This window comes from Athalia rosae, chromosome 7 (assembly GCF_917208135.1).
Source record: "Athalia rosae chromosome 7, iyAthRosa1.1, whole genome shotgun sequence".
Taxonomy (NCBI): Eukaryota; Metazoa; Arthropoda; class Insecta; order Hymenoptera; family Athaliidae; genus Athalia; species Athalia rosae.
The window spans coordinates 8,808,651-8,831,520 of NC_064032.1; the positions used below are offsets into that span (position 1 = coordinate 8,808,651).

The 22,870-nt window shown below is 35.6% G+C and overlaps 2 protein-coding genes and 1 pseudogene across 2 annotated transcripts; 1 reads left to right on the forward strand and 2 right to left on the reverse strand.

Annotated features, from left to right (window-relative positions):
* Positions 1 to 8,649: 8,649 nt before the first annotated feature.
* On the reverse strand, positions 8,650 to 13,033 carry LOC125499688 (annotated as a pseudogene).
* Positions 13,034 to 16,393: 3,360 nt separating this feature from the next.
* LOC125501883 lies at positions 16,394 to 20,316 on the forward strand. The gene is made up of 5 exons (XM_048659003.1): positions 16,394 to 16,591; positions 16,634 to 16,858; positions 16,952 to 17,447; positions 17,525 to 18,022; positions 18,164 to 20,316. The coding sequence occupies exons 1-5, from the start codon at positions 16,394 to 16,396 to the stop codon at positions 20,314 to 20,316; spliced, it is 3,570 nt and encodes a 1,189-aa protein (XP_048514960.1).
* Positions 20,317 to 20,618: 302 nt separating this feature from the next.
* On the reverse strand, positions 20,619 to 22,703 carry LOC125501630 (piggyBac transposable element-derived protein 4-like). The gene is made up of 2 exons (XM_048657873.1): positions 21,402 to 22,703; positions 20,619 to 21,308 (listed from the first exon to the last, which is right to left on the reverse strand). Exons 1-2 carry the CDS (start codon positions 22,563 to 22,565, stop codon positions 20,688 to 20,690), a joined length of 1,785 nt encoding a protein of 594 aa, XP_048513830.1. The 5' UTR covers positions 22,566 to 22,703; the 3' UTR covers positions 20,619 to 20,687.
* Positions 22,704 to 22,870: the final 167 nt, after the last annotated feature.

The following is a 22,870-nucleotide window of genomic DNA, read 5'->3' on the forward strand; positions in this document are numbered from 1 at the left end:
GAACGCGACGTCACCCCGGTGGAGCCAAACTCCAGCCGGAGCAGGTTACCCCGTGAAAGTATGGTAACTTTTCTTCATGTGTATCTTTGAAAAGAAACAATTTGAAAAAAAAGCATAAAAAAAACCGTTCGATCAATCGCGCGCCACGCCTCGTACAAAGCGGGGGGATCGACCGAACGGTTGATTCAAACGCACACCAAGCGTCCCGTTCAACAGAAGCGGGCACTTGGTCGCCTCAGCAACGCGCACAATGTCGCTACCTCACCCAAATCTGATCGACGAATGGCATCACGATCCGCATCGCTATCGTCCAGAATGGAAAGAGAGTTTTCGTTCTTGCGCCCCCGTAGGTTGGCGTAGTAGCAATGTCCTTTTATTTTTCTAGTGTTTTTTTTACCCATAGCCATTTATGCCTTAGTTTGTTTTTGGCTGCTGCACACGATATATTTTACCGTGATACACTAGTTGTAATGTCCTTTTTATATTATTTTCTCTCTCTTCCAACGGACATAGCAAGATCGTTCGTCGTCGACGTGTGTGAGTGCGACACGAGCCGTTTCGGCCGTTACGTAGTTCGATATTCGTGACACGCGTACAATGTACGCCACCTCTTGTGCCATGTGTGTCTTTTGACTGGATTATAATTGCGTGAGATTCACGGTGGAATCTACCAAAATAATCATCGATTCGCTGCTTTTTTTTCGCAGTAACGAAACGTTAATGATCCTTCCGCAGGTTCACCTACGGAAACCTTGTTACGACTTTTACTTCCTCTAAATGATCAAGTTTGGTCATCTTCCCGGCAACATCGGCAATGCCGAGGCACGTGGATCTAGCCAAAACGTCCTGTGTGTACAGCGGTATCTCGTAGAGTAGGACGAGTTGAGCGCCGGTGTCCAGGATCTTCTTACTCGGAAATCGTCCGGATTGGCGATTCCCTCTCCTAATTAGGCCACAGGTGTAGGGCGCAATTCTTCGGTTGACAATTGAATTTGCCTATTCGGCGCCTCTCCTTTCCTCTGACGTCATCATCCATGCTTCCTCATCGGCCGCGCTCGCTTTTGAATACTGACCGGCTGGCTGTCTGCGTTCAGAAGGCCATCCAAGGCTGCGTCGACTCAGGCACTTGGAGTCCTCATCCTAAGAGCAACATCTCTATCCTATGTCGTCTCGGGAGTCGGAAATGAGTCCTGGGCTCACTTGTGCCTCGGCTCCTACATGTCTTCCTAGGCAGAACGTCATCTCGGGAGGTTACCAAGTTTTACCCGGTGACGGGATCAGTTCCGGAACGGTAGATGTTATTTTGGTCTGGCTCCTGGCCAGTAAGTTACGGGACGGGAGGTGACACTACTCAGTTCATGCCACCCTATACGCCGCCTTCCGTAGCATCCATTCGTCGATAGCAGAGCGTCTTACGCACCTATCGTCTAGCGGGAGATCGTAGACGGGTCGTCTTGCGGTCCTATACGCCGGTAGCGATTCGGTAGATCGGGAGGCGGGAGATGTTGGCGATGCTGTCATCAGCTGGTGGTCCGGTCCACCACGGGAGAGTGCACATCGGTAGTCTGATTGGCACGGATGACGTCAGAGTTGTACCCTCGGAGGAAAGGGCCTGGGAGGTCCTCGTAGGTCGTCCTGGCTCAACTCGTCGGTATTTTCCCAGGTCCCATAAGAGAATATTCGGAACAACAACGAAAATTAGCTTAACATACGGAATATCTCTTATTTTAATTTAGCCTTGGTGATTCGTTTCGGTGTGCTGCAGTTTTCTAGATTATTAACGAAAAACGGGAGGAAATTCCGGGAGATTTGGGTGCCGTAGTAACGGGGCTGGAAACGCCACGTTACACAACCGAAACATGAACGCTCACAAACTTATTTTGAGAAAAATGAAATATCTACGGAACCGTTCATGTTAGGACATCAGTTCAGTAGTGCTTTTTGATGTAAAATTTAACGCCCGATCTGATGAATCAATAATAAATACATGATTCCATTTAAAAAACAAAAGTTGACCTTCATATCACCTTAACGCCTCCACCTACAAAAAAGCCAATATCATCAGAATCTGTCCCCCTCGAAACCAAACAACTTTGATCTGAAATATTTTTCTCTGCAACCAATACTTTCCGAGATATTCGGCTGCATTTTTAAAAATGGGACACCCTGTATATTGAACTAGATCGGACAAGTTGCTGGCAAATCGTAGTGTCGCGATATGAATGTAGTCGGCGCGCTCGGCGAAAATATCTTTTTTGAGGATTTCGCTTCAGGACGCTGTTTTACCCACAGAACGATCTGATACGCTATAAGTCACACGATTTCGCAAATTATTTTTTAGACCGATCGACCGTAACCAAGTTGACGCCAAATATTAATTTTTTTCAAAAAACCAAACGCCAAAAAATTGCTCACGAATTGCTCTTTCGAAATACACAATTGCTCTACTCCTATAATTAATTGTTAATTAATTAATCGCAATTAAAAAATCAAAATTTTATTCCCTTTTATCTCTAATTGTAAGGACTTTTTTTGATCGTACTTGGTGCCAAAAAATTGCTCATCCTTTTTTCTATCAGTAATGATAATTGTTTTATACATAAAATCGTTTTTAATTAATTAACAATGTAAATAATTATTTTGTGCCTTTAAACCTGCGAGTGACAATTGTGACGTCATCGTCGCGACAATTTGTTTGTCGCTTTTATGAGGACAAGCCACAGTGACATATTAGGTTACATGCGTGTACGTCTATGTAAACAAACTCTTAATTGTTAGACTGAATGTTTAATAATGAATTAGTGAATTAATTTACGGTCTAGGTGTATTTATAACTATTTTATTAACCATAGTAAGTCGATTTGCTGCTTACTGGGGTTTTGGTCCGTTTTTAGCAGTAAAAATTGCTGAAGGATTCACTAAGGTATTTTTTATTTGTAATATTAATACTTTTACCTTTAGTTAAATCTAGCATACGAACTTTCATTTAACTTGAATTTCTATTGTCTTTCGAAATAATTCAGGTTACATGCGTGTACGTCTACGTAAACAATTCAGATGTTTACTATTTTATTCATAATACAGATAAATTTATGTAAAATTTCTATCAATAGATAAACAAAAAAATTAATGAACAACTTATCTTATCATCTTGTCACGCGCAAGAAGAATCAATTAAAAAGTGTTTCATGAGGAATAAATAATCACATCATCAATACTAATCGTGCTATTTCTCATACTAATTACTCACAATTTATTAACAGTACGAATTAAAGGTTAAAAGTGTCGTTATTTAATAAACCGAAGAGAGATATACGTTGGCGGCCTTTCACTGGAGAGTATGAAGTATAATGAGAACAGAATGGAGTGCGAGGATCTCTAGTCTGTAGTTATAAGTCTTAGCCGAAAAAAGAAGGGAAAATCTAGATGCTCCTGAGTTTTGAAGGTGAGCTAGAATGAAGGCTAATTTATTTTTATTTTTCCTCCAACATTATTTTAAATACTCGTTGTTACGAAAACTTTACAGTATTTCAATTTGGTTAATTCCCTTATAATCATGTTGATTGTATTTTTACAGATCATGGAGGGGAGGTTTTTAAAGTAAAGAAGTTTTTAAGGAGAAAAAAAACTAACGAAGTAGCGTGACCACAAAAGTGAAAAAGAAAGCTCGTGGAAAATACCATTGGACTTTAAGCAAGCAAGTCTATAAAATACGACGATTATTTAGAAATAATGACATGATCTAATAGTGATTAAAAAACATTATAATACAATTCATTTGGTTACTGATAAATTTAATTTTAAATGCGATTAATTATTACTTATCACTTCACGGGAATCAGTTACAAACTAAATTTTAAATTTTAGTTTTATTTTTGAAAAGAAATGTAAAATAAAAATAAAATAAATTTTATCAAACGACACAATTTGGTGGCATTCTGTTATAATAAAGAGTTTGTCATAGTTCATAATTTTAATTTCATTTCTTTATTCAATTCTCTGTAATTAAGCTTATTTACCAAGACTAAGTGTTACATTAAAAATAATTTATTTATCACTTACTGTGTATTAATGTTGAAATTATATTGCATGTCTCTGTTGAGAATGAAGAAGAAACATAATCTACCTTCTAACTTAATTATTATTGTATAAATGAGCTCATTGAAAATATTAATAATTTATTACTAGTAAAACATTACATCAAGAAAAACAATTTGATCTAAAATGATAAATTTTTCATTTTTATTTCATTTCATTATAATTTAGTTTATAAAACATAGATATCAAATTAAAACATAAAATAACAATGAAATATTAATATTAGTCGATTTTGCATTACATGAGTTAGGCTTTGAGTCCAAGTCATTAAATTCGACCCAATTATTGTTGATTGACCTTGTGTAAGCAACATAATGACCGACTTTGTTCAAAAATACTGGTGGGACAAACTCTACTACACCAAATAATAAATAATTTTTATCGAGTATCTTTAGTTTTATTGGAATACTACCCAAATTTTCAGTTAAACGTTGATCCTCATGAATTTTCGAGAGAGAAGGAGAAGGTTGGTAAAAGTGACTTATGTCTAAACATAAAAATACGCCAATAAAAGTAGATTTTAGAACGGAGTTTTGTAAACACGATCTACAGTGAAGTAATGATCGTCCTTTTAATGCATCCATAACGCTATCTTGCAATTTTTCTATCCCACTTTCCCATACTTTTTTTGCTGAGATACTTAATGTTATAAATTTTTTTACGATTTTTTTTCTACATAAATCATTTGTGCACAAAAACTCTGTACTGCTCGAGTTACATGGAAATTGAGCGAATAGTCGCTGCATCAATACGTTGATATCGTCCGCACAATTAATTGCACCTTCTCGACCTGGATATATAGAGAATAATAATTCAATTCTTTTTTTATAAAATGATGCTAAAGCCCCAAAGCTAGCATAATTTATAACACATGATAAAAAACATTTGGATTGACTCTGTGAATCGATAAAATTTTTTATATTCTTGAAATTCAAATATCCAAATGAAAAAATTTCACACAGGCTATCAAATCCGCAAGTATTTCGCAAAAAATATTTTTTTTTATGAACTGTACGGGGTTTTTGTCTATTGCCGTTTTCAATAATTTTTTTCTTCTTTATTATCTTAGATACTTTTTTAACAGCAATATTTTCATAAAGTGTCTGGATATCAGAACATGGAGCAACATATTTACCTCTTTTTTTGTCAACAATTGGCTCAGAGTGCATGACTTTTCTTTTTGTTGTTAGTTTCTTATCAGTAACATTTTTGTCGAGGATATGCAGATTAGGAAATGAGGTTATAGATTCTTCTTTTTTATCAATTATTTCCTCTGGGTGCTTGTTTTGTTGTTTTGTTGGTATTTTTTCAGTTTTTAAATTAAATTTTTTAGGTGATTCTAATATAATACTAAAACCATTATCACCATGTTGAGTAAAAGAAAGTGCATTGGATGCCGAGAACGTCAAAATGTTTTCTTCATTTTTTTCAGGTGTAGATCTATGTAATGGAGATTTCATGTAATACGAATCATCTGTCTTGTTTCTTGAGATTAATTGAATTAAATCAGATGTCAATAGAGAAGAATTATTATTTTTTTCATTTGAAAGAAGTGACGAGTCCAACATAGGTGAGTTAGAATGTTTTTTTTCAGGAGTCAAAATAGTCAGTGAAGAATTTGGTGCTGTTGAATCACTAATAGATATAGGATGCGAACTAATTGAATCCATTATTGAATAATTGTAACTTTCTTTGTCAGTAAAGTTTACGTCTTCGTCTGAATTTAATTTATTTTTCCAGTTTTCGCAGGCATTCAATACATTATTTATTTTATTTGTTTTGGTATCGTTTTTTACATTAAATTTTGGTTGTATTAAAGATTTCTTGTCAAATTCAGATCTAGCGTCTATCATCCGAGCTACTAAGGATCGCATGTGTTTTATGAGTATTTTAATTATACTACTAGGTCGATGGTTATTCAGGAAGTCTTCTTTAATTGTTCTGAAATAGTTTTCAGATCTTGCAGATGTTGGAATGTCATTCTCGGAGCCAAAAATTGCTCGCATTACATTTGTCCAAGCGGGAAATTTTTTAAATAGTCGTTTTAATTCTTCAAGAATTTCAGGAAAATAGTATGAATTGATGTCATCGAAGCTAACGGCGAGATCCAACTTCATACTACTAATACATGTATCTTTTGCAAGATTGTCAATAAAATTGTCAAGTTCCTGGTCACTTGTATTTTCTTTTTCATCGACGTTGCAAACTAAATGTTCGTCACAATCCTTTTCTTTATCACAAAATGTTGTTTCTCGTATACTCTTCAAATCAATAGTACTATCAAATTTAAATGTTTCTATTTTAGAAAAAATCCATTTAATATTTTCGTTACAGCCATGGCTATTTTGGCAGATTTTAAAAATTGCTGTCATCAATTTTTTTAGTTGATGAAAACAATCAATAGTACTCATTAGTCCAATAACGCGTAGATAAAAATCTTTAATACCTGGTTTCGCATTGGTGAAACATTTTAAAGAAGAAATCCAATGCATTAAATGCGCAATATCAATTCTCAAATATGGTTTTGATACAGACTGTTGTTTACCAATTAAACATTGATAACAGGACTCTAGATATTCGCCATAAGTTTGATTATTTGTCGCTAAGCAAATTGCATTTTGTAATGACTTGGACATATCTGTCACGACATCCTGCGGAATGTGAGCACCACTAGAAATCCATTCTCGAAGCCAAGTTGTAATAATATTGGTGTCGTGGCGTTCCGAAAGCATCTGACATACTGGAACAATTAAATTATCTATATGAGTCACGATTTGATACAGAAATATTGGTCCATTTAAACGACGTCCACTATCATTTATTTTTCGAACAAGACTTCCAGTTGCATCTATAGAAACTATAGGATTCAGTTTAAGTAAGTCGTTGTAGACATCAGTTTGTTCCATGCTCCAATAAAATGCAAAAAATTTATCGTAGCCAGTTTGTCGTAGCGTAGAACAAAATTCAACACTGTACCGCAATCTAGTCAAATTTTTCCATAAATCACCCTGTATTTCAAAGTCTTCATTTTCAGCTTCTTGTTTTATTCCGTTTAAAACCTTAGTTGATGGGATGAGCGGTGACACTTGATCTCCATATTCCTGGAATTTTAAAATTAATTCCTCTCGGTACTTAGTACTTTTTTTATTTTTTAACTCGTTCTTCACTTCTGTTCTTCTTCCTTTCGATACATAACGTTTTTTAAAATGAGCAATTTCTTTGGTATTTAAAGTAACAAGTGTCATTTCAGTATTTTTATCATGAGTATTATAATTCGATTCACCATAGATTGCCGTTCGACGATTTTTCTCAGCACAAAAACCATCCACTTTAACTCTATAATTATAATTTTTTTCAGAACTTTCATTATTTTCCTCGTCGAGACTAAAAACTTTATTACTTCGAAAACTGAATGCACAAGGCAATTTCGTTGCATTATAAATTAATTCTGCTAATGTATGTGTCCAGTTTGGTTGTAATGTCAAATACGGTTTATTGTTTTTGTCTATTTTTTGGATAGGTTTCAAAGAGGCCCATACTTCTGCAGAAAATTTTATAGTAAATTTCAATACCTTGTTTTTACAAGGATGATTTTTCCGTTGCGTGTGGGGACTAAAATCAGGATCATTTTGATCGTCTAGAAAATCACGATCATCGCTTGCTGACGATGATTTGTCATCCGCACATGTTTCTTCTACCTCAGTCTCAGAATCATTTATATCTCGAGATTTAATATAACTGGTCAAAATAGCATTACGATTTTGTGATATATAAAAATATAGATTTAAAGGTTTCATGCGGTAAGTTCCAGAATCTAACTTCCATTTAGAACAAATTTCCTTCCAAATTGGATTGGACCTAGATTTTAGTTTACCATTTTCTTCACAAATTTCAAACTTGAACTTTTGTATTGTCTCAAGTATTTCAAAATGAGATACTGCTGCCCAAGAAGTCATAATAATTAAATAAATTACACAGGAACAAACATTAAAATAAATTAAACACCAACAACAATTCTCAACACCAACTAAACATTCATCATTAGTACGCTATTCAATTGTTTTTAAATATGGTGCATCGAGATGCGCAGAGTACAAAAAATTGGCGGCAAGCCGATGTTATTTAAATAAACATCAATAATAATTAAATGTCTATTGTGTTTACTGAACATAAAGTATTAGACTAGTGTCTCAATGCATTAATAAATCATCATTATAATTATTAAAGTTATTAACATTATGATCAAGAATAAAGAATGTTATGTGACCAGGTCGACATAAAAAGTGAATTGACGGCGTTAAACTTTTCGATAAATCATGAGCTACAACTTTGATAACTGCCCCACGGTCCGTATATTTTACTCTTACTTTAGTATTTAATGCTGTATTCATTGCAATTATATGAGTATGATCTGATTCTCTGTACATTGGTTCTGCTTGCTGATGATAAAATTCAATGACTATTCGATTGCTTGAAATAAAGTTTTGGTAAAATCTTATATAAGTGACCAGCGGTTATTAATCTAAGATGCGCAACGACGTATTAATCATTTTAATCAAAATTTATGCTCAAACTTATTCCCACGGAGCTGCCAGTATTCGAGAGTTTCATGGAAGTCGGGGCCGGCATGATTCGCTTCTCCAGGAGCGAGTCCGCTAAATTACATATCATTAGTCCCATTATCTAGGTGGTCAAGTATGGCAATGTTGAGAGGAATGCATCTTTCTAGATGTCAAAGAGAGAGCTTAGTCAAGAGGGTGTAAAAGGCCCATGATTGACCACATTGTGTTATTGTTATCGCCCACATCGGCCCTGATATCAGGACGGCGAGCTATGGAACGCCTTTATCTTCGTCCTGATCAATGAAAATTTTTATTTTAATTTGTAATTTAATTAATGAGTAATGTAAGTATTAAAATTAAAATTACTGTGTTACTGGACTCAACTCAGGCTTCAATGTATAATTTCCCTGGTAATCAATACGAGCGTGCTCTACAGGTGTGATGAAGACAAATAAAACCCAAAATATGTACTCCATGATGCCGAGAGCTTCGAATAGATAAGAAGCTAACAGCCAACCGCTCCAGAATTCTAATGAACATAGATAACTCCTCAGTGGTAACGTTATCACAGTACCAAAATAAGAACCTAAGAAAAAGTTTATGTTTTAATTAGTTATTGTTGTTATATAATATCTTATTGTTAATGGAAGTATAGTCACCTGCATAAACTAAAACAGCAAATTTACTTCGCTCCAATGGTAGGAGCCAGTGTGCAGGCATTGAATACATTGCAAGAAATGTCACACCCTGAAATTATTAATTAATTTTGTCAATTTGATTATTTAAATATAGTTTAAATTATAAATTATAAAAATTATAGATGATTAATATTTTTTTAAAAAATTCAATAATTACGAAAAAAAATTTTTCATTATTTGCATAATTAATTAAATTATTTCAAGAGACAATAGAAATTCAAGTTAAATGAAAGTTCGTATGCTAGATTTAACTAGAGGTAAAAGTATTACTATTACAAATAAAAAATACCTTAGTGAATCCTTCAGCAATTTTTACTGCTAAAAACGGACCAAAACCCCAGTAAGCAGCAAATCGACTTACTATGGTTAATAAAATAGTTATAAATACACCTAGACCGTAAATTAATTCACCCCTGACTTTTTTAGCCATTTGTCCATCTGGAAAATTTGTGATTACATAGACGAAGAACAATGAACCCAGTATTATCCCTTGGGTCTTATCATCCCAATTGAACTCTCCTGGACTCTGTAAAAATAAATTCTATTAATTTTTCTGCCCAACATTTAAAAATTAAAATTTCCTACAGAAATACTAGATGATTAATGTTTAAATAACTATAAAATGGCTAGTTAAATAAATAAATTTAATATGTACTAGAATCTGCTGAGATAAACGGATGATTCATAAATAAATTATATTCAAATATTCACTTTAATTAAAAACTTCAATTGAATAATTTTATTTGATGGAATTATTTATCAAAAAAGAAAAAAAACTTACAGGTACAAATGCACCATTAAAAGAAGTAATTTTTGGGCTGATATCAGTAATATCATGGCCATCATCATTATCAGAGTAATTCATCTGATATTCTATCGACACAAGGGAACCGACAGATAAACTCGCATAACATAAACCACCGTAAATTCTAGAAATCCTAGGAATCCTAATGTGTGTCTTGCTTTCACCAAATATTTTGTATCTTCTAATACCTGCCTCAATGTTGCTGTTAAAAATAAATAAAAATTAGTCATATTAAAATTAATTAACTGTGAACAATAAAAATGGATCAAAATATTTCTTTGTTTAAATAGTGAAAAAAGAGTTGAATATATCAGGAAATAATTACTATGATGTACTGTTATGTGATTAAATGAAAAAATTTACCAGAATATTAATAAATTAGCAATAGGAATTAACACATGCTGAGTAAGTTTATAGTCAGAATTGATGTAATGTTTATGAAGATACGTACATTTTTTGATAGAATTTAGTATACCAAGTTAACGTTTGCAAACGTTACTTGCTTGGATGTTGTGATGCACTGGAGCTAAAAATGAGACTTGATGATTCTTATATTAAACACAATATATCAGCAATTATCAATTGCTTGTCTGCGGTCTGCTCTAGGCATATGTAATGCTACGACTATGCCTTACACTCTTTATTCCGTAGAACCGACTTTACTAGACCAAGATGCACAACATTAAACACAGATTTACTGTCACTAATTTACATGGCTGATTTCAGCACCGACTTTCTCAATAGCTTCCATAAATGTGTCATGAAAATCTTCAACAGTGAATGTAAGAAGTTTTTGAGCAACTGAATTCTCTTTACTCTTAAGAGCAAGATTTCTGAACTTGTCCTATTCCTGTTCGTTATTGATCAGTTTTTCAAGGTAATCATAATTGAATGCCCGAAAAAAACCCATAACATAGGGAAACATATCTATCATTTCTGCGATTTATAATAAAAAATGACTATTGAATAAAAAAAAAAAAAAAATTGACTTACTATATTTCTAAAAGATAATGCTATGAAAAAAAACTTACTATTTAATTTCAGCAATACAGAAAAACTTTCTCAATTAGAAAAATAATTATTTTTTCATTATTAAACATTCAGTCTAACAATAAAAAGAATAACAATTAAGAGTTTGTTTACATAGACGTACACGCATGTAGCCTAGTATGTCACTGTGGCTTGTCCACATAAAAGCGACAAACAAATTGTCGCGACGATGACGTCACAATTGTCACTCGCAGGTTTAAAGGCACAAAATAATTATTTATATTGTTAATTAATTAAAAACGATTTTATGTATAAAACAATTATCATTACTGATAAAAAAAAGGATGAGCAATTTTTTGGCACCAAGTACGATCAAAAAAAGTCCTTACAATTAGAGATAAAAGGGAATAAAATTTTGATTTTTTAATTGCGATTAATTAATTAACAATTAATTATAGGAGTAGAGCAATTGTGTATTTCGAAAGAGCAATTCGTGAGCAATTTTTTGGCGTTTGGTTTTTTGAAAAAAATTAATATTTGGCGTCAACTTGGTTACGGTGACCGATCGATATAATAATTCGACGTAGCTGTTCAACTTGACCGACAGATATGTGACCGAGAAAAATTAGCCATGTTATACACGGTATCCATAAATTTTCAACGATAGATACAGGCTATGATACAGGTAACCTGTAAACCTAAGGATTCTTTTGGAAAATGTGTGGAACAAAAGTTGCAGAATCATGAGAGGAAAATTCAATAACACATGATAATACCATAGATATATCGAACCTAATTTAGTTGAAAAATTCTGGGAAATTTTCGAACGCCTGATCTTCACTTTCATCATAGATATATATCTATATTTCTATTCTTTTATATATCAACCTCAAGAGTTGAAAGTTCGTTGATATTTGGATTCAAAGGTCGCTCGGAAACATCTTAAGTACTTTACCTTGGAGGATGAAAAATTTTATTTTAAAATTTTCCGATTTTTTCGAATAACTTGATGAATAATCAACTTGTGGTATTGTAATTGATGGAGCAGTAACTTCAATCCCTTTCCCAGAGAATAGTCGAAGATTCGCTCACCTAGTTTCATAGTTGAGCAACAATACGCGACGAGGCAAAATCCGCGGATTGCCCATACTTTCGCACGAACGATGGTCACATGGTGCCACAAAATCGTGAAGGTAGTCTTCCATGAGTACTTTCTAGATACAGAAAAAAAAAAAATTTCATTCACAAAAACCGACTTTATCCGCGATTTTATAATTTTTGCTCATAAACAAATAGGGATATCTCTGACAATTTAGACAAGAATTGATAAAAAATGAGCATGGGCCAACGATGTGCTTCTCGGGCAACAGAATACTTGGCTTTTAATTGATCAACCACATCAACACCAGCTTTTGTGTGGTTGTAAAATGTCAAAATCTCGGGTTTTAATTTAGATCCAGTATCGACATCTATTTTATCTGAAGAATGAAGAGGTGAAAGCGAAAAAACATTCTTATTTTTTTTCGGAACATATGACACAACTGTACACGAATGATTAAATATGAACCTGCTGCTAGGAATATCACGCTTTTTACATTCAATCAATTCTAGCGGCAATTCTCCTTTATTTTTCCCTATTGTCTCTATAAGAGTAGTGCGACGATTTTTCACATAATCTTCTGCTAATGGAATAGACGTGAAAAAATTGTCACAAGTGATATTGCGACCGGTATCTCAAATAGGTTCACAAAGACAGTTCATAACATCGACAACGGCATTAGATTTTTGATACGGTCCGAAAGGTCGTTTGCCACAATGAATTTCCAAATTTGATGTATAAAATTTTCTGGAATCAACAAGTGCGTAAATTCTGATACCATATTTTGTTAGCTATGTATTGCTTGAACTTGTAGCGTCCTCTAAAAGATTCCAACATTTCGTTAACGGTCGTATATTGACCAAGAGTACAGTTTTTATTGCATTGCAAAGCTATTTTCGAGACATTTTGCACCTCCCACTTGAAAATTCAAGGGAGACGAATGGAAGTTTTCAATCTCCACTTTTCGAAAACGTTACAGAATTTCAATCAGGCCACTCTCCTAAAACTTATGCATTTGACAAGATGAGCCCTCTTATTGTTCACAACGCGATTGTGCGAAAACTATGCGTCGTACGAAAACCATTCTACGCATCGATCAACTACTTATTATTTTCTATTATTTACCGCAAGATTGTTTCTCCAGCTTCAAATTGGACGGAGTAAAGAATTTTCGAACAAACGGTTTCTCTAGTTTTTTATTGGTGGAAAATTCACTGATCGAGGTGTGTAAAAAAACCATTTGTGGGTTTTCCAATTCTCTTCTTAGTTTAACAAATTTTCAGAGCGATTCTCCTCTACCTGGAACATACATTTTCATCTACGCGCTATTCTCCGAAACATAGCGTGAGTCGTTCTTTGTACAATTTTATTGCAAAAATCGACTCTTTTTGTGCTCTATTGACTGGCCTATAACATATTTCGTGCCACGCAAATGTTTGTTCTTCAAGAGAAGAAGTAAACAAATTTACAAACCGGATAGCGGCTTCATCCTTGCGTCGATGAGCTGCACGTTGTATGGTTATATATTTATTAGGTTTCGGATTTCTCACTACATTGTTTGCAATTTCACAAAAAATACATGGTAGGGTCTCATCAAAATATTCTTTTACCTCGGGAACAACTAAAAACGACATGACACTCACATTTGATGTAACGAAAAATCTCGAAAACTGAAAATATATCCATTTGAAATGTTGATAATACACGGAATCACCGAAATGTGTGCAACAACGTTTAAAAATTTTCAGTCTTGAACGAAATGAAACAGAATGAAAAAGTAGGAGCAACAAACAAAAAACGATTAGTTGAGAATTGACGCACTAACTCGTATCATTATACCAACTCCCATTTTCAAAAGTTGATGACCAATCGAAAATCGAATTACGAGATGAAAAGTCGAAATTCGAGATCAACCTCGTGTTTCTGAATTTGCACTGCAAAATGAGCTAGTACCCATTGGTGTCGTTGCATTTCGCGTGCAGGCCGATTCTAATTTGCTGATTGGCTGCATTGAAAATTGAAATTTGGTTATAACTAACAATAAGCGTTTAAATATGAATGTGATGTTTACGATAACCAAGATTACCGATTCACTCTTGTTTTACAAAATGACACACGCGTCGAACATAATATTATATTAGGAATTCCATTTTCACCCACGAATAACTTCATATACATTTTAACATCAAAATTACTCATGCAGTCTGCTTTTAAAAAAAGAATTTTGAATCATCTAATTGACACCGGCACGAAAAACTCAACCAAATCCGATTTTCTGATGCCCGAGCATGATAGCAATTCGTCATTGGGTTTCGCTTTACATTGATGACATTTGATTCTTCTGGTAGTTAGCTGTGAGAAACTTGAATACTGGGATAATCTTCTGTTGTTCGAATTGCTCAATTGTGTGTCTTTGACATATAATAGAAATCACTCGATGAATATTAAGAATATTATTTGAAATATTTTGCAAAAAAGTCTATAGTATGCAAAATAAGCTCTATTTCGAACGAAACATCAATAATTATTGTCCTATGACAATATGAGCAACTATGTTCGAAATTTGAAAAACTTATGGTGAGTTCAATATGCCTTTCAGAAAAGAAAAGTTCGTTGCATTTCTCTTTTCAAATAGCTTTCATCTTCGGCCGTTACCAAAAATCCCCGACCCTACTAGTTTGTACGCCACTGTGCAATCTATATATTGTTACTCCGGGCGGATAACCGGAGTGGAAATAAACGGGTCAGGGGATTAGATTAGCAATAAGTCTGTTTTATTCAGAAAAGGTGCGTGCGCTCTCTTCGCTAGTTCTGAACAGACTGTTATTTACAATAATAACAGCCTACTAGGCAACGTCAGATTGACAGACGTCAAAGAACGAAGAGTTTGGAGGTAGCGCCAAGAGGAGGCGGCTGACTGCCCGCGGTCAGGCATCATGACGTTGGCCACAACGTCATGATAGCGCAACAGCAGCCCTACATGACTGGCACTAACCTACCTATCGGACCATGCGATGCGTATACGCCAATATCCCGTGAAGAGATTTCCCCCAGCGTAACAATATATAAAAATGAATTGCTGTTCGTTAGTCTCGCTAAAACTCGAGATCGGCTGAACGGATTTATCTTATCTTAGTCTTGAAATGTTCGTGGAAGTCTAGGGAAGGTTTAAAAGGCGAGAAAAAATCGAATAATTGCCGGGAAAACCTTAAAAACAGCCCCTTTCTATTTCCCATACAAATGTTTTCTAAATAAAATGTAGAGTCAATTTGAACTTTATTGCTATTCAATAGAGTTCAAATCACTGTTGTCTAAGCAATTCAGTTGTGTTCTTAACGTCAAAGAGTCTAATGTCGCGTTCCGAAACTAAGCAAAAGTGAATCGCGAACGCGATAAAATTGCATAGTCACAAAATGTAATAAATCATTAGTAGTACTGATTTTCAATCAATTTGGTCGGCTTCGCTAAACTTAATTTTAGCTAACTTCAGTTATTAGGTAATGTGTCAGATTATTTTTTTAATTTGATAAATCTTAAGTTTTGTCACAAACTATGTTTCTGAACGCAACCATTTACGATCTTCTATGAGTGCATCCTTCTATCTTTGTGAGTGAATCCCCCGCCTCTTGCCAACTATACTGAAAAATCCAAAGACTTATCCAATTTTATATAATTACATAATTAATACATTTAAAGAAATTTAAAACCCATATCTGTGCTACCAACAAAATATCAAGATTACTGCTTTAATGCTAAGAAAACTGTTTTGTGAAAAAATTTGTGAAATAAATGATTGGCTCGAATGCTATAAGCAGAGCCGTAAAAACTTTATTCAAAAAAAAAAAATCTTTGTGAGTGACGATTACCGCTACGTGCGCGAGAACTTTCTTTACTTTTGTGATCCTTTGTGATAGTGATATTCAAAGTAGTGTGCTCTTTTTTTGTTGATAGTTTGTGATAGTGACACTTTACTGTTAAGTGAGCACAAAATTTTCTCACTTTGATTAATTACGTTACGATGCCGAGGAGAAGACGACCTGACTGAGGTCGTCGCAGTCAATCAAATGTGCGAAGAGCTACCTCACGTGCTAACCGCACTGATGACCAGAGAGAGACAGATCAAGAAAATAGTCGTATTGCTATGTCAGAATTGCGTTATTTAGTGAGTGACAATGAAGTAGATAGGCTTAGAATGCAACGAGTTCGTGCACATCAAACACAACAACAGCAAGCACGACATAATGAAAATGAGCGAATCCGCAGACGCAGTGCTTCTGTGATTCTTGAACGAGCTGCATTCCACTATGATCCGGCAATTGATTATTGTGCCGACAAATCGGTAACAATTGGGGAAATGAAAATAATTTGTAAATATTGTAAGGCGTTAAAATACACTGGTGAATCTGCGGGATTATGTTGTGCTGGAGGCAAAGTAAAATTGCCACAATTGGTCCTACCACCAGATCCTTTACGCTCTTTAGTTTCTGGGATTGGAAATGATTCGAAGCACTTCTTGGCCAACATTCAGAAATATAACAACTGTTTTCAGATGACATCATTTGGCGCTACACATATTATACAGGACAATTTCATGCCCACATTCAAGGTATTATAGCAGAATATTTTTTGATAATATTCAAGTTTGTACTAAAATATATATATCGGAAATAATTAATGCACAAATTTTAAAATATTACAGATACAAGGACAAATTTATCACTTACTGGGGGCACTGTTACCACTACCTGATGCAGATCATCAATTTTTACAAATTCATTTTATGGGCAATTCAGATGCGGAAGTTGATAATCGTTGTGCTCACAATCCAACAGTGAAGAGAACCATTGTCCAAGAATTACAAATGTTTCTTCATCAGAATAACAATTTAGTAAACATGTTCAAAATAGCATTGGATCGGATGCCATCTGATAGCCATAATATTATCATTCGAGCTGACAAAACACCTGCCGGTGAACACACAAGGAGGTTTAATTCACCTACCATTGATGAAGTGGCTGTTGTCATTGTGGGAGAAAATTTACAATCTAGAGATATTGTGCTTCATCGTCGGAATAGTAATTTAAAACGTGTATCTGAAACACACAGGAGCTATGATGGATTACAATATCCTTTGATCTTCTGGCAGGGGGAAGATGGATACCATTTTAATATCAAAATGGTAAATCAAGTAACAGGTAAATAAATTGAGCAGGATTGAATAATATTTTCAAATTCAATTCATCTAAGTAACATTTATCATTTTTGATTGCAGGTGCTGAAACCAACAAAAAAGTTAGTGCTATGAATTTCTACTCATACAGACTCATGATCCGTCGAGGTGAAATAAATCATATTTTGTTGTGTCAACGACTTTTTCATCAGTTTGCAGTTGACATGTATGTTAAAATTGAGACTGAACGATTAACATACATCCGTTTGAACCAACGACAGCTACGATCAGAGGAATACATTCATCTCCGCGATGCTATGAATGCCGATGGCAGTGTGAATAATGTAGGAAGAATGACAATTTTGCCAGGCACTTATATAGGAAGCCCACGCCACATGCACGAATATGCTCAGGATGCTATGTCATATGTTAGGCATTATGGCCGCCCAGACTTATTTGTTACATTCACATGTAACCCAAATTGGTCCGAAATCAAGAGGGAATTGCTACATAACCAAACACCAGTTGATAGACATGACATAATTGCCAGAGTATTTAAACAAAAAATAAAATCTCTCATGAATTTCGCAATAAAGCATTGTGTGTATGGCCGAGTCCGTTGTTGGATGTACTCTGTAGAATGGCAAAAGCGTGGATTGCCACATGCGCATATATTACTCTGGTGAGTGGACAAAATAAGGCCAGATGAGATTGATTCCATAATATCAGCTGAAATTCCAGATGAAACAGTTGACCCAAAATTGCATGCAGTAGTTACCAAACACATGATACATGGACCTTGCGGACTTTTCAACTACAATTCACCCTGTATGGTCGACGGCAAGTGTTCCAAGCGATACCCAAGAGACCTGCTTGCTGAAACCGTAACGGGAAATGATGGATACCCATTGTATCGTCGGCGATCAGTTGCGGACAATGGGCGATCGGTAGTTGTAAAGGTAAGAGAACAAAATCTTGATGTAGACAATCGTTGGATTGTGCCATACTCGCCAATATTGTCCAAAACTTTTGAGACTCACATCAATGTGGAATATTGTAACTCTGTAAAGTCGATAAAGTACATATGTAAATATGTTAACAAAGGCAGCGATATGGCTGTCTTCGCTGTAACCAATGCAAATGATGAAATATCACAGTACCAGATGGGGCGCTATGTAAGTAGCAACGAAGCAATTTGGCGAATATTTTCATTTGCGATCCATGAAAGATACCCTACAGTAGTCCATTTGGCGGTCCATTTAGAAAATGGTCAACGAGTTTATTTTAATGCATCGAACGCGGCAGACAGAGCGGCACGTCCACCATCGACAACATTAACAAGTTTCTTCACAGTCTGTCAAACTGATGATTCTGCTCGCACTTTGCTGTATGCTGACATGCCACGCTATTACATATGGAATGCATCATCGAAATCGTTTCAGCGTCGAAAACAAGGAACACCAGTTGAAGGACATCCAAATGTATTTGCTTCAGACGCTCTGGGTCGCATCTACACAGTACATCCAAATAACGATGAATGTTATTATTTGCGATTGTTGTTGGTGAATGTTCGTGGTCCGACATCGTTCAAACAACTGAGAACAGTTAATGGACAGCTGTGTGCGACTTACCGTGAGGCATGCCAACTATTACATTTACTTGAGAATGATTCGCACTGGGATGATACGCTCAAGGATTCCGTAATATCTTCATCGCCGCATCAAATTCGTACATTGTTTGCGATTATCATATCGACATGTTTCCCCTCGAATCCAAAAGATTTGTGGGTTAAGTATAAAGATGACATGTCTGAGGATGTTTTGCATCGTGTGCGCCGTGAAACTTTGAATCCTACACTACAAATGACTGAAGAAATTTACAATGAGACATCGATCATGATAGAAGATATGTGTTTATTGATAGCAAATGAAGTATTGTCGTGTTTGAGAATGACAGCACCCAATCGTCATATGCACGATGCATTAAACCACGAGTTGCAGAGGGAACAACAGTACGACATTGAAGAATTGGCCAAAACAGTTCGTACAAATGTTCCACAATTAAATCAACAACAAAGAATTGCATACGACACTTTGATAGAAGCTGTGAACAGTGGATCTGGTGGAATTTATTTCCTTGATGCTCACGGAGGAACAGGAAAAACATTCTCAATTTCATTGCTGTTGGCGAGGATCAGATCGCGAAATGATGTTGCTCTAGTGTTGGCTGCGCATTCTGCCTTGAAATTACAATTAAACATGCAAATCACGGAAACACCAATTTGCAACATCGCCAAAAATAGCGCAATGGCCAAGATCCTACAGGTATGCGAATTAATTGTTTGGGATGAATGCACAATGGCCCATAAGAGGTCACTGGAGGCACTGGACAGAACATTGAAAGATATTCGTGACAACCAAAATATTTTTGGTGGGGCCATGATTCTGTTGTCAGGTGATTTTCGTCAGACTCTTCCAGTTATTCCCCGATCAACTGTTGCTGATGAACTGAATGCATGCCTAAAATCAACTTATTTGTGGCAGTACGTAAAGACACTACAATTAACAACTAACATGCGAGTATTTTTGCAACATGATGAAACTGCAAATATGTTTGCGAAGCAGTTGTTAGACATTGGAAATAATAAAGTTGCAATGGACACTTCGACCGGATTCATCACATTACCCACAAATCTCTGTCACATCACAGATTCAAAAGAGGAGCTTATTCAGCGTGTTTTCCCAGATATAGCACAAAAGTTCAATAACCATAATTGGCTGGGTGAACGAGCAATATTGGCAGCCGAAAATAAAGATGTCGAGGATCTCAATACGATCATTCAAAATTTTCTCCAGGACAGTTGGTTTCCTTTTAATCAGTCGACACCGTTATGAACCAGGATGACGTAGTCAACTATCCCACGGAGTTTTTAAATTCACTGGAATTGCCTGGATTACCACCTCACAATTTGCAGTTAACACGTTGAACGCCACGTCACCCAGATCTGGGTGACGGCTATGTTTCCACAGGGGCCCCGTCACCCGTAAACGGGTGACGCTATTTTTCGTCCAATTAAAACAGGATTTTTGAGGTGACTTATACTTGTTTTATTTGTAACATAATTATGAAGAGTATAAACAACAGAAATTAACAATAAACTATAAAATAACTAAAAAAAACATTATAAATGTACTTATATTTGGTTTTATATACTATACTATTTGGTTCTAAAATATTATAACATTATAATATTTTATATTATATATTAGCTATGGTATGCGTTAAAACATTTTAAACATAATTGAGGTGACTGTGGACACTCTGGACAATATGTTATAGTCTTTCGCACATTTTTTTTTGCGTCCTGGCGTTCGAGAGTTTCCCTCTGTTTTGCGTAGCACCGAACGCACATTCTTCTAATAGATTTGCCCTGAGGATTTTTGCGAATTTGCAGGCGGTGAGGTGCTTTCTTTACTGCTTGGGGTCTTGCGTTTTCGGATTCACACCACTCCCGAACTATAAGCTCTCGGAATTTTCTTATTTGTATATTCCGGTTCGTTGCTTTTTGGTAAACAACGTGTGCATTCACTACAGAAGTACCTATTAGGAAATGAATTGCTAGTTTCCGATACCATTTTATGCTCTTTCGAATTGTTGTTGCATATGATGCCATTTGGTCACTTCTGTCAATGCCAGACTTTCCAGTATTGTTAGCTATGACTGCTAAAGGTTTCATTTTTGGAGGACGTCCGCGAAGAGTGGACGAGTTGGAAACTGGTACCATAACAGGTGCATGTTTCGATGATAATATTCTGACGTCACGGACATCTCTCCATTTCAACACTACGATGCCATTATCGTCCTCTCGTGATATTATTTCACCTCTCTTCAGTGGATGAAGCATAACAGCTTTTGGCATAAATTTCCTATTATGGCGTACCGTTCCGACAACATGGGTTTTAAAATTTAACAATTTTACTGCTAATTCGTAGCTAGTATAGAAATTGTCGATATACAGGGTTCGCCCTTCGTTCAACAGCTTGTTTATGAGTTCGAAGCAAACGTTTTCGGCCATGCCAACTCGCTGGATTCCGCTCGAATCGCGTCCAGCATATATTTTAGTGGACCACGTATATCCTTCTGTAGAACACAATTTGAATAGTTTTATCCCATATTTGTGTGATTTTGTCGGTATGTACTGCCTGAATATAAGCCTTCCTCTCCAAGGTACCATAGTCTCATCAACTACAATTTCTGAGCCGGGTAAGTATATTTGTTGGTAATTATTTGTAAGTATCTCCACTAATGGCAACACTTTCCCAAGTCGATTATTACACTGTATGGCTTCGTTGTTTGCGAAATGTAAATTCGATAACAATAATTCGAATCGATTGCGAGACATTTTACTTCGAGGAAACGGAAAATTATAAAGAGAATCCGTTGACCAATATTTAGTTAGTGGAACTTGCACTAAACCCATCCAAAGCAACAGTCCAATAAATATTTTCATCTCTTCGCAATTTGTGGGTTTCCATCTGTTCATTCGAGCGTGTTCGCTGCTTGTATTGTGATCTAATTTGTTTTCTGCATACCTGTTCGTTTCTTTCACCACAAGGTCTATCACTTTTTCATTCAGGAAAAGAGAAAGGGCTTCACCCGCTGTAATATTGGAAGGTTGTTCCACAAGTAGTCCACTTTTCCCGGTGAATTCGAATGATTTTTGTTTGCCGGTGAACTCCTTCCACTGGATATTGTCAGATGAAACGGCAGTATCAATCTGTTCATTCTCTTCTTCTACAGTGAGGTTTGCTAATAGTTCTTCAAAATCATCACTGTCGTACAGATCCTCATTTTCCGAGCTTGAACTTGATACAACAATATTTCTAACTCTTCTTGGAAACCTGAATACTTCTTCGTCACTACTCGGCTCATTTTCATCTACACTTTTGTGCTGTCTAACGAACATTTTAGGGATCAAGAAGTAAATAAAAATGTCAAAAATATGCAAAAAATACCGTTTGACTGAGTGATTTGAAAAAACGGAAGGTTCTGAGACAACTAAAGGTTCTGAGGAGACTGAAAGTTCTAGTGGAAATGCCATGAGATCTGCCATAATGAACTTTGTCCGGAACGCCGATCGCATTCCCCACTTCGAGGCCCTTTATACTTTGTAAACACTTTCTACAAAGCTGTCTTGAAATACTCTTTCAAAAAAATAAACTGTGGTTATATTTATACGACGCATTACATTGTATCGCTCTTCCTTATCGCGCTGTTTACACTCCCGAATTTGGGCCCCGGGAGAAACTCCACCGATTTACGCTGGGCGTTCAACGTGTTAAAAGTAGGATCAGTTGTCATCATGCTGCGTGACATTAATCAACCTCGACTATGCAATGGAACAAGACTGGCTGTGAAAAAGCTGATGAATAACGTCATTGAGGCAAC

Coding starts and splice junctions, on each gene's coding strand:
- LOC125501630 (XM_048657873.1), bottom strand. CDS start 22,565: ATGCGATCGGCGTTCCGGACAAAGTTCATTATGGCAGATCTCATGGCA. Junction 21,309..21,401: donor ATACTAGCTACGAATTAGCA/GTAAAATTGTTA, acceptor CATCCACTGAAG/AGAGGTGAAATAATATCACG.
- LOC125501883 (XM_048659003.1), top strand. CDS start 16,394: ATGTCAGAATTGCGTTATTTAGTGAGTGACAATGAAGTAGATAGGCTT. Junction 16,859..16,951: donor ATTTCATGCCCACATTCAAG/GTATTATAGCAG, acceptor AAAATATTACAG/ATACAAGGACAAATTTATCA. Junction 17,448..17,524: donor AATGGTAAATCAAGTAACAG/GTAAATAAATTG, acceptor TTTTGATTGCAG/GTGCTGAAACCAACAAAAAA.